The 15788-nt window shown below is 42.2% G+C and overlaps 1 protein-coding gene across 1 annotated transcript in view; it reads left to right on the top strand.

Moving 5' to 3' along the window:
- Positions 1-15788, top strand: part of TCF7L1 (transcription factor 7 like 1) — a 77747-nt gene that overhangs the window by 7577 nt on the left and 54382 nt on the right. The window contains exon 3 of the mRNA XM_077469692.1: positions 238-365. Coding sequence (XP_077325818.1) covers positions 238-365 — 128 coding nt within the window. The remainder of the gene's footprint in view (positions 1-237; positions 366-15788) is intronic.

Raw genomic sequence — 15788 nt, 5'->3', positions numbered from 1 at the left:
AAAGGGAAAGCCTGTGGATAAACATGGCTTAATTTTAAAAACAAGGTTTCATTTTTTTTTTTTTTTTTTTTTTTGACATAGAAACAATTGCAACATATCTGATTTGTTTTTGTTTTTTCAGTCAGTAATGATTTTGATGTACAGAGCTGCATCTTGTATTGATGATTAGAACCATGATATCGTTGAAGATATTTACTTGTTTGTTTGTTTTTGTTTTGTTTTTTATTCCTCCTGCAGCATTTAGGAGGCAGCAAGATGCATCTTTCTTCAAAAGCCCTCCTTATGCGGGCTACCCCTTCTTGATGATCCCTGACCTCGGAGGCCACTACTTGCCCAATGGTGCCCTCTCGCCCAGTGCACGCACGGTAAGAACTGTCTGAGTCTTGTGACATTTGGAGTCTTTGTATGCATCTGTATAGATAAATGTATAACAATACCAGTATGACTATTCCCTTAAATACTTTTGGATCTGAATCATAACAGCTGGAGGAAAACAGTCTGGCATGGGTATATTAGCGATTTTACTCCTCAGCTGTCAGTTCTCTCTATAGTGAAGGTTAGGAAATAAAACACCTTATGGCAAAAGTTCTGTTTTCTTTGGCTGAGTCTTTAATGTAATTTTTACATCACGTGTGTTTTTCGTTTTTTTGTTTTTTATTGTGCACCTTGGATCATCTTATATATTCAGCTGGTCTTGTATAGGAGTCACATATCATGCTTTAGGCACAAATGCTTTTCTTAAGACGCTGCCTCAAAGGTCAGACATTTCCCACTTGGTATTGTTTAGGGATTCTGGGAACACATTTTTCCACCATACTCTTTAGCATAAATGTCATATCTAGCCCATAGCTTGGTTACCCTATTCAAAGAACCCGGTCATAAAAGTGTCCTCTGGGGTCAATTCTGGCACCCAAAGCTTCTAGCTAGTCATACACAGATTAAAATGCAGCCGGTTCAGCAGGCCCACCAACCGAATATTGTTCCATGTATGGGCAGGAAGGTTGTACAACTGCTATAGGCAGCAGTGTATTCTAGCAGCAGGAAAGTCTTTCAGCTGTCAGAATACAATAGCTCAGCGAGGACAATTCTCCTGTCCACCTCAAATGTGTTGATTAGGAAATGAAATTGGGGGGGATCCTAGACTTGTCTATGGGTTGCTTTGGTCTTCCCCCCCCCTAAGATGAATTCAGATTTCAGCTTCTGGCTGTAGTTGATCCTCACATCTTTCATTTGGTCACTATGGACAATATCTCTCTCGTGTGTGTGTGTGTGTGTGTGTGTGTGCGCGCGCGCGTGTGCATGCATCAGCCTAAAACAGAACCAGTTATGTTGGATGTTGCCCTTTATCCAAGGTTCCCATGCAGTGCTGAAGGCCAGAATCCTGGAAGCATAGCCTGTTGCTGGGGCAGGTATATCTCAGGCGTGATCCTTGTTTCAGGGATGGATATGCCACTGAGCATTATGATGCGAAGGGGTGTCCTTTTTGCATTTTTACCACTGCTTTCAAAAGCTGGGCAATGCCATTTTCCAGTGCTGGATGGGAGCATTTCCTGTGACCGGTTCCCTTGGATTATAAAACTTGACAGGTTAGTTTTTCTACCCAATGCTCTGTGTGTGTGTCTGGTCCAACAAGGTGGGTCTTTTTGTCTATAGTGGTCACTTTTACCCATTGCTGGTAACCAAATAAAAGGTGAAGTCTGATTGGTTAGTGTGTTTTGTTGACCTGTATTGTTGCAGGTCTACATTCACGTATTTATATCTGCAAAAGAACCCTGTAAGAGAAGATGTTGAATACTTAACCTTCTAACATGAAATCAAGTCTGCTCTTTTGAAGAGCAATGAGCACCACAAGTATTCAGTACTTGGTTGTATTGTTTAGTGAGACGCCGGCTGGGTGCTACTTTTGCTACAGGACATGGCAGTGATTTGGCAGCCGGTGAATGACAACGCCATACCAACCGGGGGGAAATGCTGACCTACATACCTGGAAGGATCTGATAGTGGTGATGCCTCTAGCTCTGCAAGGGACTAAAGGGTTGTCTTGCTTGTCCCTGAGGTAAGTATTTAGCATCTTTTTACTGGGTTCTCCTGCCTGAAATGTTTCATCCTTCCTTCTATCTAGAACACCAAACCTTTTTGCCAAGCAGCATAAAATTAGTCTTGTGCATGCCCTGTATGTCTTCCATTGTGACTGAAAGTATGATTTGTCGCACTGGAGCCCCTGACATCCAGTGTGCTTTTCCTGTTTGTATTTTCTACGTTGTACACTGCAGTGCCTTACTTTTATTTTATGTCCCCTTTTAATTGCTTTGTTTGCTGAATGTTGGTTTCAAATCCTGTGATGCAATTTTACTACTCAAGTGTGTTCATATTTGTTCTGTCAAACCTTTTGTGTGCCTTGTTTGCAGACAAGGTGCAGAATGTGGTCCCTTTCTATAGAGTTATAATTGCACTTTTTTCACATTTTACTAATCTGGTGGCGGAAAACAGATTGGTAAATTGGCGTGTGTGTGTGTACACATTGAAGTGTACATGCATACCTTGTGCACTTCTATCAATGCTGCCCCCTTTGTCTCTTGGGCCTTACAATCTGAAAACAAAATCTATTGCTCTGTTTCCACCTACAGGGTGGCTACAGTACCATGCAGGGTCTCCCTGGAGCCACCCTGACTTTTATGATTTCAGCCAGGGCTACGAATGTTTGGGAGGATTGACAAGTAACTTTTTTTTATTTATTTTTTTACATAAGGCAGACATGTGTATTATGTGCTGTATCAAGTGACACAGGAGGTCACCTGATCTTTAATGGGCACACATGCGCATTATAGGCTGGGGATGAGAAATCGTGGAACATTTTGAATTGGGAAGCAGAAGGTCATGTGACATAATTGTGGATGCTCCCTGATCCGGATGTAACCTGGCCATCAGTAGTAGTAACATAAAGGGGGGGGGGGGGGAGAAATGCTTTGCACAGTGAATATACTGTTTTAATATTGACTTTTAATCTATTTTTACTTGGGCATTGCAGAGCCATTGAACGATTAAAAGTAAACAGATTGCTGTGTGTGTGTTTATGGTTGGTTATTAAAAAAAAAAGTAATATTTAAGAAAACAAAAAAAAGCCTTCACTCTCAAAATGGCAGCCTCCACTACCCCCTACTCCCTACACATTGCATCAGATTCAAGCATGAAAATATCACTTTAAATTCATGCAGCTTGTTTCATCCTGCATAAGTGCGCTTTGACTGAGATACATTGATTGGAGGCTGTGTGCCCACTTTAAGGCCAGCAGCATGAACGAGCTGTTCCTTTCCCCAAACAGACATGGCTTTGTTACTTTTTTTTTCTCTTGGATTTGTGTGCTCTTGTCTTAATCAAGAGTAGAGCAAGTATGAAGGCGAGATCAGTATGTATGTATGTATGTATGTATGTATGTGTATGTGAGTACACTATTCACATTTTTGCAGATATCTTATCTTTTCATGTGATGACACTTTGCTACAAAGTAGTGAGTGTACAGCTTGTATAACAGTGTAAATTTGCTGTCCCCTCAAAATCGCTCAACACACAGCCATTAATGTCTAAACCGCTGGCAACAAAAGTGAGTACACCCCTAAAGTGAAAATGACCAAATTGGGTCAATATTTTGTGTGCCCGCCATTATTTTCCAGCACTGCCTTAACCCTCTTTGGGCATGGAGTTTAGCAGAGCTTCATAAGTTGCCACTGGAGTCCTCTTCCACTCCTTCATGATGACATCACGGAGCTGGTGGATGTTGGAGACCTTGCATTCCTCCACCTCCAGTTTTGAGGATGCTCCATAAGGTTTAGGTCTGGGACATACTTGGCTAGTCCATCACCTTTACCCTCAGCTTCTTTAGAAAGGCAGTGGTCATCTTGGAGGTGTGTTTGGGGTCGTTATGTTGGAATACTGCCCTGCAGCCCAGTATCCAAAGGGAGGGGATCATGCTCTACTTCACTATGTCACAGTACATGTTGGCATTTATGATTCTCTCAATGAATTGTAGCTCCCCAGTGCTGGTGTTCTATCAAATAGTGCCCTCTGTCAAAGTGCCCGCGCAATATGGAAGGGCACCCCAGCTGATTTCCTGATCTGCTGGTGTGACGTCACCATGGCACATACACACATCTTAAGAGGTATCTTTCGACGGGAGATACCATTTCCAATTTAATACGAAGTAAAAAGTGGAGGGAGACTGTAGTTGTCGTATTGTGCCTTCGCTGTTGCAACCCGCCCTTACACACAGGCAAAACCCACCGTTCTACACAGCCACAACCGGCTGTGCAACACACAAAACCGTACCTTCAGCACATGCTAAACCCGCCCCACAACAGCAAGGCACATTCTGACAACTACGGTCTTCCTCTGCTGTTTGCATAGCCTTCAATTGTGCCCATGAAATGGTATCTCCCATCAAGATACCTCCTACGAGGTGCGCATGCACCATGGTGATGTTACTCCAGCTGATCGGAAAAGTTGAAGTGTCCTTCCATACTGCGCGGGCACTTTTCAAAGAACACCGACAGCACTCATGCAGCCCCAGACCATGACACTGCCACCACCATGCTTGACTGTAGGTAAGACGCACTTTTCTTTGTACTCCTTACCTTGTTGCCACCACATGCTTGACACCATCTGAACCAAATAAGTTTATCTTGGTCTGATTGGACCACAGGACATGGTTTCAGTAATCCATGTCCTTAGTATGCTTGTCTTCAGCAAACTGTTTGCAGGCTTTCTTGTGGATAATCTTTAGAAGAGGCTTCCTTCTGAGACAACAGCCATGCAGACCAATTTGATTCAGTGTGCAGTGTATGGTCTGAGCCCTGACAGGCTGACCCCCTCACCCCTTCAACCTCTGCAGCAATGCTGGCAGGATTCATATGTCCCAAAGACAACCTCTGGATATGATGCTGCGAACATCTTTGGTCGAACATGGTGAGACCTGTTCTGAGTGGCACCTGTCCTCTTAAACCGCTGTATGGTCTTGTTGCAGCTCAGTTTCAGGGTCTTGGCAATCTTATAGCCTATGCCTTCTTTATGTATTGTAGAGCAACAGTTTCTTTTTTTTTTTTTTTTTTCCCAGATCCTCTGAGTTCATTGCCATGAGGTGCCATGTTTAAATTCCAGTGAGCGGTGTGAGAGCGATAAAACCAAATTTAACACACCTGAGACCTTGTAACACTACGAGTCACATGACACTGGGGAGGGAAAATGGCTAATTGGGCCCAGTTTGGACTTAGGGGTGTAATCACTTTTGTTGCCAGCGGTTTAGACATTAATGACTGCGTGTTGCGTTATTTTGAGGGGGCAGCAAATTTACACGGTTATAAAAGCTGTACAATCATTCTTCAGTGTTTGTCACATGCAAGAGATGTATGTGTGTGTGTGTATATAAATTCAATTTTTTACAAAAGTATGTGTAAATTAAATGTGCCCCCCCCCCCCCCTTCTATTGTCTTCTATATTGACTCACTAATGCTTATTGTATTTGCATTTTTTTCTGTTGGTCATTGTAATAATAAAAAGTCTACCTTCATTGGTAAAGCTTGTCTGTTTGTCAAATTTCAGCTCTTTCCTCAATGCAAGATTTGAGTGATTTACAGGGGTTAGGGGACAATGGAGCTGTTGGTAGGATTATGGGTCCTCGCTGCTTTTGTCTGACTCTCTCTCTTTATTATTTAAAATGCCCCCTCAGCTACCCTTGAGTGCTGTTAATGAGCCAGCATTGTGTACTGTGTTTTGGGAGGTGATCAGGGTGAATTGTCTCGTTGCAAATTAAATTCCTCTACAGACTGGAATGATGCATTCCCCCTCCCCGTGTGCATTGCAAATTGCCTTGCCCCGAGGGGCAGGAGGAGGGCTCATAAGCCTTCCAACCCTACCCCAAACAAGACTCCATCACCGCATATGGCTGGCAGCTAATTAAACTCCTGTACCTGTCTCAATTAACTGAAATGTGTCTTCTTCCTACATCTGTGTGTGTGTGGGGGGGGTCTGTACTGGAAAATTGTTCAACTTTTTATCACTATTGGTAAAACTTTGTCTGTGTGGCAGCAGCTTAAAGGCCATGTTGGATAATGCCAGCATTATTTTATATAACTTCCATAAGGCAATATATAAAACATATATATATATATTTTTCAAAATCGGATCCAGGCAGACTTTTTTTTTTTTTTTTTTTCTTTTAGGCCAGTTTTAGACAAGTTAATTGCAAAGTATCTGTATGTTCAGCACACGAATTCTGTGGCAGAGTTTTTGTTTGCAAAAAGGAAAGCATGTTTGTGCGTGTGCACAGTTCAATGTGGCTTCAAAACCACTTATTAAATTGGAATAATGTGACACGTTATATCTCAATTTTATCTTTCCCAGTTATTGCATGTGTCCAAAATGAGGAATTCCCCAAATACTTGTGTAGTTCAGACTGCTCCTTACAGCTGCAGTGCAGATCGTTATGGGTATTGCAGTGAAATGACGACTAGTGATGGCAGATTCTGTCCATATACAGAGATATCACTGGCACACAATCGCCGAGAGTTATGAGAACCATTCTTTCACTGCCGTAGCGTGATGTTTCGCTGCTGCTGTAATGACTACTAACCTAGCAGCCTGAAAAAAAGCAGTTTGAGGCCTCGCGCACACTGGAAGTTTTTACAGCAGCTGTTTTTTTGGCTTCAGGTTTTGTTTCTGGGGTGTGTTTTATTTTTTATTTTTTTTGTCAAACTCGCCATCATGTTACCCTATATGTCCATGCACATATAGGTTGTTATCAGCAGTTTTTGACTTTAAAAACGAGTTGGTTCTGAGAGGAGTTTTTCATCTCTAAAAGCGCTGTAACGTCAAACGTTGATAAATGCTCAAACACAGCTCTCCAGCGGTTTGACTTTTTTTTTTTTTTTTTTTTTTTTTTTTTTTTTTTAATCCATTGAAAAAGGGGAGGGGGGGGGGGGGAAATGCTATTGCAAAAAGTTAAACTCACTGCAAAGCTACTGGCATTTATTTATTTATTTTTATAACTTTATTTAAATGTCCAGTGTTCTTGACTCCTTTTTTATTGCGGCGAGTAAATAGTTTGCTCATAACACTTGTTGATGGTGTGCCAGTGGAATCTGTTTATGCCCATTGAGGAAATGTCCGCTCACTTGGCTGGCGGCTGGGTTAAGAACTGTGAAGATTGTTCGTACTGTGTGCGCGGGCTACAGTTGCACACAAAACAAAACTGACGAGATCCTAAATAAAAATACAAATTCCTGCTGCTGGCTGCATCCCTATTTGAATGATTTTTGTTTGCCTCCCATGACCACCATCACTGAGACAAAGTGAGGGAAGTCCACAACCATTAAACAGATTCTAACCCTTCAACCCAAAGTTCTGGATAGATTAAATCCTAGTACACTATGTATTTTTCCCCACTGTACCAAAGATCCAACATGAGTACATTGATCTCCTCCCTTGCAGTTCTGATAGGGGGCAGCCCTCCTGCCAGAGGACTCCAGTCAGGTCATTGGCTGAGAGCTGGTCAGCTGCTGGTCTTCCAGCATGCTCCTCCAACAGGCTGGCCAAATGGCCAGCTGCCTTACACATGGGCAGAATGTCAACCGTCTTTTATTGAATTGGCTGATATCGGCCCATGTACTCTAACATTGTGCAAAAAGCATTGTAAAAGTAGTAACTGTCTTTAGAAATATTCACGTTTTCAGGAAGAGGGGAATAAATGGACCCCATAGTAAAAGTAAAGCTAAGTGACATTGGCCGGTTCGATAAAATTTGCTTGGCCGGCTTCTGTCGGATGAGCATCCTGGAAAACCAGCAGCTGACCGACTCCCGATCAGTGCTTTCAGCCAATGGCTGAGAATGCGGAACGTAATGTTCTGGTGGGGGGGCCCCATATAAAAGAACAGGTGAGAGCGCTGTACTGATATTGTATCGTTGGTACAGCGGCTCCGGCCGGAGCGGTCAGTTTTTTTCTTTTTGGTATTTACCAGGTTTTGGTCACAAGTCTTCAACTTCATGGTGAAAAGTCCCATGGTGCATTGCTCAACATTCTCGATACTATTTGGTAAATCTGCTACAGTGGGGTGTGGGTGCATAAGCTTTACTGCTGTCTGATTCAACCCAATCGTTACTCCATTTGGCTGCTGGGATTTGTGGCTTGACCCTCATGGCTGAAAGCTCTGTCCCTGTTCCAATGTGTTGGCGCTTGGTACCTGAGCAGGCAGTAGTCATGCAGCAGTACTGTCAATTAGGAGGAATGTTGGTCACGTGCTCCCTGCCTCCCAATCCCTGCAGCTGAACAGAGCAGGAGGATAGTAAGGGAAGGGTAATTATGATTCTTGGGCCATCATTAAATGGAGCCCATTGCTTTATCCTACATGGGCAAAGTTTCACTTTAAAGCCCCCATACACATTATCAGATTTTCTGCTGATTTTTATTTATTTTTTTTGTCTTCAGATTTACCAAAACCGTGTAGTACAAGGGCCTGCCTGATTGCATACACATTGAAACGCCTAAGGTTTGACCTCATATTATATGGTTTTGGTGAATCTGAAGACTTAAATCGGCAGAAAATATGATAGTGTAACAATGTGATGGTTTGATTCTCTGTTGATGTAAACTGTGCAGAGATGGCCTTCACCACAGAGTTTAAAACCGGAAGACCAGTAGCCTTTAACTTTGGAGGTAGGTAAATTCGGTGTTGAGTGAATGAGGTAGATCATGGTATATCTGTGATATGCAAAACCTTGCATACACCCCATGTAATTGGAAGCCCAGATGATGCACAGATGATATGTTCTAACACTTCAACATTTGGGAACAATGCCCTGTTTTCTCAGCAGGCTGGAGTTCTTCCTAAACATTGCTGTGAAAGTCTCGCTCGATTTGGTGCCAAGCAGAGATTACAATTCCTGCATACAAGTAAGCATGCGCGAGCCATTCCAACGTGGTCATCTGCCAAGGCTTTACCTCAGTCTGTTTTCATGCTGTCCCGTTTCTCACTCCCTCAATTGTATGAGATCTGCTATTTTCCACACCTCCTGCTCTGCTGGTACCAGCTGTGCCCTTCCCTCACCATGTGTTTCCTTTTTGCCTCTCAGAAATGACGACTTCTCACAGACATGGCTCTGTGCTTGTTGAGAATCCAGCTTTGAGCTTTTGGATAAAGTCGGCATTAAAGTGTTGGAACATGAAGATTTCTGACTGGCTTCTGTGGGCTTCTAAACAGCTGGTCTTTCAGAAAACAATCTATATCCTATAGCTGGTCTATATCCTCAAGACATTTGTAATGCATTTTAAAGGGGATGTCTTTCAGAAGATGCTAGTTACCTGGTTGAGTTGTCGCAAATACTTTAAGCCATTGTCCTGGAACTACTCTGCAGGCGAACAGTTCTGCCTTCAGCTAGCTGTTATGAGTCAGATATATAGCATTAAGACCAAGCAGCTAGCACATGTATCATCATTTCAGTAATTCTCTAAAGCCCCATACACACTATCGTTTTTTTTTTTTTTTTTTTTTTCCCTTCAGATTTACCAAAACCATATTTGGTCAAACCTTTAGGAGTTTACATTTTGTATGCAATCAGGCAGGCCCTTCTACTACATGATTTTGTTAAATCTGAAGGAAAACTCAACAGAAAACTGATAGTGTGTATGGGGCTTTAAGCTGGCCATACATGGTTTAGATTATGGCCAGTTTTTCCAGAAACGGCTGGAATGCGAGTTGTAGGTGGCTTTGGCAACACCAGCTGGCTCGACAAATGTCAAGCTAAAAAAAAGGGGGACCTAGGTGTCATTCAAACAGTGACTGCTTCCATTTGGAGGTAGCCACTGTTCAGGAATTCATCAGCTGCAAGCCCAGCTAACTGCTGAATACAATGTCCAACAGGGATTCCTCCATCCCTGCTATTTAGAATTTAGCTATTCGGCATAATGAATAAATGTTGTTGTTGTTGTTGTTGTTGTTGTGCGCAGTTATAACTTGAAATTGGCTAATTTACCTGATTTGAGAATCGATATCTCCTATTTGTACATTTTAATTTTGGCCTGTGGAGAACCCTATGTTTTTGACTGCCGTCAATAATAAAATGCAGGATGTCTCAAAGGCCTGGATCATAGGCATCTAATTATTTAGAAATGATTAATTCCAGCCTCATGCAGCTTGTCCAGAAATTGCATGGTTATGACGACACAGCCCAATAGGCGTATGGAATGTTGAGTGGTTAAAACAAAAAGGAATTAATGGTTACGGTAAGGAAACCTCATTTCAGCTCAGTGGTGGGGGTTGACCGGCACAATGTACTTTCCTGGTGTGAAATAGGCCCCCAACTGGATTGCTGAAGGCCATTCTCAAACTGATCCATGAATTATGGTGTGGGCAGGGATATTTTGCTCACAAATAAATTTTTGTCTTCTGTTTTTTGATAGAAATGTAACTTGGGGAAATGGGCTGGATGTAAACGGCTCAAATTTTGGCCAATTCCTGTTGCGTCAGTCAAGTTTCAAGCCATGGGTGGCCCTGCCACTACCACCCAGATTAACCAGCTTCAATTGAGAAATAGAAGGAAGAAATGATTAGCTGCAGTCACTGTTCAGCTGAACAAACGGAAGTTGCTGTTTTAAGTATTGTGGCAGCCGTGGTGCCAGCTATTATAATACAGTAGCAAGCATTGGGAGATTTGTTGTGGTTAGTGTGTATGGGGGGCAGCCCTTAGATTTTACTCGTTCAGTCATGTGGTCTGAATGAGAGGAACCTCTATATGGATGTCTACTTCTGATAGAATGTGGTTTCGGCAACACCATGCCACTGCTATTGTGGTGAGAAGTTGGTGTGTGTGTGTGTGTGTGTGTGTGTGTGTGTGTGTGTTTGTTTTTTTTTATTTTTTTTATTTTTTTTTCCATTCAGTTGGATTGGAAGGCGAGGCCCAGTTGAATGGCCTCCAGACTTGACCCCAAAGAAAAAGTGTTATGAAGTCAGTAGTCTATAGTAATTGTCCCAGAACAATTGTTGCTCTGAAAGAGGAAATCATCTTTGCATGTAACAACATCAGTTCTGCTACATTAAAAAATGTTCAACGGTCTGTTATTCAGCATATACACAAGGGTCGCGAATGCCAGGCCTGACTATTTTGAACATTTACAGCAATTAAACTTTGATCGCTTTTTTTTTTTTTTTTTTTTTTTTTTTATTTGCGCATAGATCCACACTTTTGGGACACCTTGAATATTGATCCTCAATAAAGCGAGACATCTGTAAGGTCCATGCTCCTAACCGGTTCCTGTTCTGTTGTACTTTATCCATAGTTGAATGTTCTGGGTCATGCTGCTCGTTTATCAGGCTCTTCCTTCCTAGGTACAATTTCCTTTCCTCTTTCCTTCCTATCGGTCATTTTTCTTTCTTCGTTGGCCTGTGTGACATTCAGTGTATAAACACCAATGCAGACTTTTCTGTGGCACAATGCTTATGTCTGGATTTGTGCCCTCTCAAGTCACTGGAGCTGAAGTCTATAGAAATATGTGGCATTAACAAGCATGGTGTTGAACGGTCAGCTCTTGGGGCCCACCCCTTCCATAATGTGCCTTCTCTTATCAGAGTTCCCTTCCTGTGTGCGTATCCTGGGCACAGGTCTCCTGTTGCTGTTGGTTCTGTGTTACAGAAATAACATTGCTGCTAATTGGGGGATGGGGGGCGGGGCGGACACAGACCTCCTGTTTGCACGGAACAATAGGTGTTAAGTGAATAAGTGCAGGGGGTGGCAGCGTATACAGGGTCCACATTTATACAAACAGGACCCTATTGTTACTTTAGGCTCAGCAATCTGAGTTGAGATTGAGACAAGTTGCACCTGTTTCTAGGCGAAGTGACAACCATGATTATGCCTAATATTTACTTTTATATTTATGTACCTCCCTATTGGTGTAGGGGTTTTTGTCTCTGGCCATTATCTGTTATCCAGCAAGTCAACAGCATCATGGAATGTCAAACCGTACATAATTTGTGAGGTTTATGTTTACTTCTCTTATGCGTAGGTGGAATTGAATATGGGAATTGAGTGTATCGCACTGTATAAACATAGCCCTGAGATATAAATATAATCTGCGGATAGCGGAATATTGAGACTAATATTGGCGTGTTTGAATCACTTTTTGTGATTTGTGGCTTCTCTTGGAATGTAGCATGGTGGAGCGGCCCAGGGATTGATGGCGTGTTGGGGCCTATTTACACTAGCAGCATGTGTTGTGCTACCTATTTGGTTGTGTAGGGTTCTGTTGCAACGCATCATGCTGGTCTTCTAATATTTTGTGCACACCAACACTGCAGTGGTGTGAACTTGCTGAAACAATTATTTCTTTGTCCCTGTCTCCTGCATCTTTTACAAATGCTAAAGAAAATTTTAATCCAACTTTATTTTAATTTTATTTTTTTAACTTGTGTGTGTATAATATAATATAATATAATATAATATAATATAATATATAATTTATTTATTTTTTTCTCTGTCCTCACCATATCCCACCAGTCTAGTGACTAAGTATTGAAGTCTCTGGACCAGCAGAATAGCCAGGCAACTAACATTTTCAGAATGATTTCAGCAGTGGCATCCTGCAGAGCTTCAGACATTTCTTTAAAGGTCAATATACAGTGTTTAGGTTCTGGGAGCTGCCTTTGGCCATGGTAGCCCTAACCATGACTGGTATATTGTTCAAAGTTTTGGAATATGGTTCATGGGCTGTCTAAATAGCAGTAAATGTAAACCAGGACCGGATCTGCTATTGTATGAGCTCATCACGCAGGTTTTTCAGTACTGTCCCAAGGCAGTTTGTAGCTTTTGGTGCAAAAAGTGCCTGAATCCTGCAAGTTTGGCCAGACGCGTGCATGTCCAAACTTTCTAAATTGATGCACAGATCTGCTTGCTTATGGTCAAACTTAAAGTGGCTGTAAACCCTCCCACACAATTTTTCTGTATGGTAATCCTCATTAAAAAAAAAAAAACACTAATTGCTTAATTTTTCTGTAATCAGTCCTGTTGTGTGTACTGACGTAACTGGCGCATGCGCTTTCCTTCCCCTCATTTACGGCATGCTCTGTGAGGTTTGTCCATTGACAGGGTGCCATGAATGGGATTTCTTCTCCCAGCAGCACATCGCTGACTGCCCTCTCCTCGCGAGACTGCAGAGTTTCTCCTGCATCTTGGAACTGTCCATGTGACAGCGTGACGTCACATGGGGAGTAAACCTACTGCATCCCAGAGCTGGAGCAGGACTGACAGGCATGTATACCCCGAACGGGTATATATAAAAACATTGGAACATGCCAGGTATTAGTGGTAGTGCAGTGATGTCAGATCGCGCATGCGTGAGATTATGGTGAGAAACATGAACGGGTGGAAATTGTAATCTACAGACTCGAGATTACAGTACTAAAGATGGCACCCCTTATCCCAGAAGACCACATTTTTAAAAGTATGACAATAAAGTAATAGTCTAATCAAGCCAGAATAGCCTATGTAATGCTTGCTAAAAGGTAATTAAATTGCAATAGATGAAAAGCACCCTAGGGATTGCAGATTTTACATCCTCCTCCTCCTTTAATGCAAAGCATTCTCTGATTGGATGTTGTGAAGTGTGATGTCACTGCCACTCTCCACCTCTTCAATCATGGAACACTTTGCATTCATTTAGAAAATACAAAGTCTTCTCTGGCACCCGTGGTGAGCTGCTGACCACCTGAATTCAGTGCATCAGACTGGTTACTCGGCATGGGCTTCTGAACAATTGGAGATCACTGGGGTAGCGTTGTCTACCTTGGATTTCCAGCTTCAGGATTCATCAGCCAGGTATAGTTGTATACATACTTGCATTGGTCCAACTTGAGTCAATGCATTTATGTAAAAAATATCCATACCTGGAATTCTGTAAGTAGGTCCTCATTCATTAATCTAAGGATCTGCTGCTCCATAGAGGGCAATTTTATTGGTCTGATTTTTGTCTGCCTGAAACTGACAGAGGTACCCGATCAGTCCCTGTGTGGAAGGGGCCCAAGCCTAGGTTCACGTTGATACGATGTGACGTGTTTCTGTATTACTTTTGGCGACTTCAGTGTGCAATTGTTTTCTTAGACATCTGTGCAGGAATCGCCCCCAAAGTCGGACTGACCTGGGAATGAAATCGTGCGTGTTTGGCTGAACTTACACAATTTCGATCCCGCTGTCAGTGTGAACCAAAGCTGAAGGGGATTCATTGAAGTTTGCGCAATATGACTGTAACCTGTAATGTCGGTCTGTCATTTTATTTGTGTATGACGGCTAGAAGACCCATATTCCATTCACTCTCACCAGCTCTTGAATCAATCACTTGTGTTGGGGGGGGAGGGAAAATTTATCTGTTTCTCATTGTTACCTAGGCTGTTCTGATATAAAAGGTAAATACTGCTAATATTCAGGCTCGGTTCACACTGTCATGACCTGAAAGTTGTGTGACTTTGCCAGGTGACATCCTAGTGATTTGTTAGCGACTTGTCGCTTTGAAGTAGTACAGGAACCTTTTTCTACAGTCGGATTGACTTTAGTAGTGCTAATTAAGGAATCTCTCATTGGCTGACATGGGATTTCACATGTCGCGTGACTAAGACCCCATATACACTATAGAAAGTTTGTCGGGTTTACCAAAACCATGTAGTGCAAGGGCCTGCCTGATTGCATACAAATTGAAACTCCTAAGGTTTGACCTCATTTATATGGTTTTGGTAAATCTGAAGGTAAAAATCTACAGAAAATTTGGATAGTGTGTATCCAGCTTTGGGGTCTCAAGTCTGATCCCAAGTTATGGCAGTGTGAACGAGCCTAAACTGTCATGTAGGTTTGCGTTGTAGAATTGCTCATACAGATGGAGGGACTTTTTTTTTTTTTCTTTTATTTAAATTTTTTTTTTTTATTATTTATTTTTCCTGAATTATATGTGATGGATCAGCACACAATAGTCTAATTTGGTGAAGTGTGTACATGTGTGTCTATCTCTCTATCATGTGCGTATGTATTCACCCCCTTTTGTTATGAAGTCCATAAAAAGCTCTGGTGCAACCATTTACCTTCAGAAGTCACATAATTAGTGCAATGTCATCTACCTGTGTGCATTATAAGTGTCACATGATCTGTCTTTTACGTATACACACCTTTTTGAAAGGCCCCAGAGGCTGCAACACCTAAGCAAGAGGCACCACTAACCAAACACTGCCATGAAGACCAAGGAACTCTCCAAACAAATAAGGGACAATGTTAAGTACAAGTCAGGGTTGGGTTGCACAGATGACAACAGTAAACCGAACGGGTTACAGCAAAACTAAATGGGTAACTCTGCAGGAGCTGCAGAGTTCCACAACAGAAACTGGATTATCTGTATGTAGGACAACAATAAGCTGTACGCTCCATAGAGTTGTGTTTTATGGCAGAGTAGTCAGAAAAAAGGCATTACGTTGAGCAAAAAAACAAAATGGCACATTTTTAAGTTTGCAAAAAGGCATGTGGGAGACTCCCAAAATGTATAGTGGAAGGTGCTGTGGTCTGAGACTAACATTGAACGTTTTGGCCATCAAAGAAATGCTATGTCTGGCACAAACCTAACACATCACCCAAAGAACGCCATCCACAATGAAACATGGTGGTGGCAGCATCATGCTGTGGGGATGTCTTTCAGCAGTCAGGACTGGGAAACTGGTCAGAGTTGAGGGAAAGATGGATGGTGCTAAATACAGGGATATTCTTGAGTGAGCAAA

Source organism: Lithobates pipiens, unplaced genomic scaffold (genome assembly GCF_037356315.1).
Source record: "Lithobates pipiens isolate NorthernLeopardFrog02 unplaced genomic scaffold, aLitPip1_a1.2 Scaffold_8, whole genome shotgun sequence".
In the NCBI taxonomy this organism is placed as follows: Eukaryota; Metazoa; Chordata; class Amphibia; order Anura; family Ranidae; genus Lithobates; species Lithobates pipiens.
Note: the sequence above shows the minus strand (reverse complement) of the source record. Positions and strands in the feature narration are given on the sequence as shown.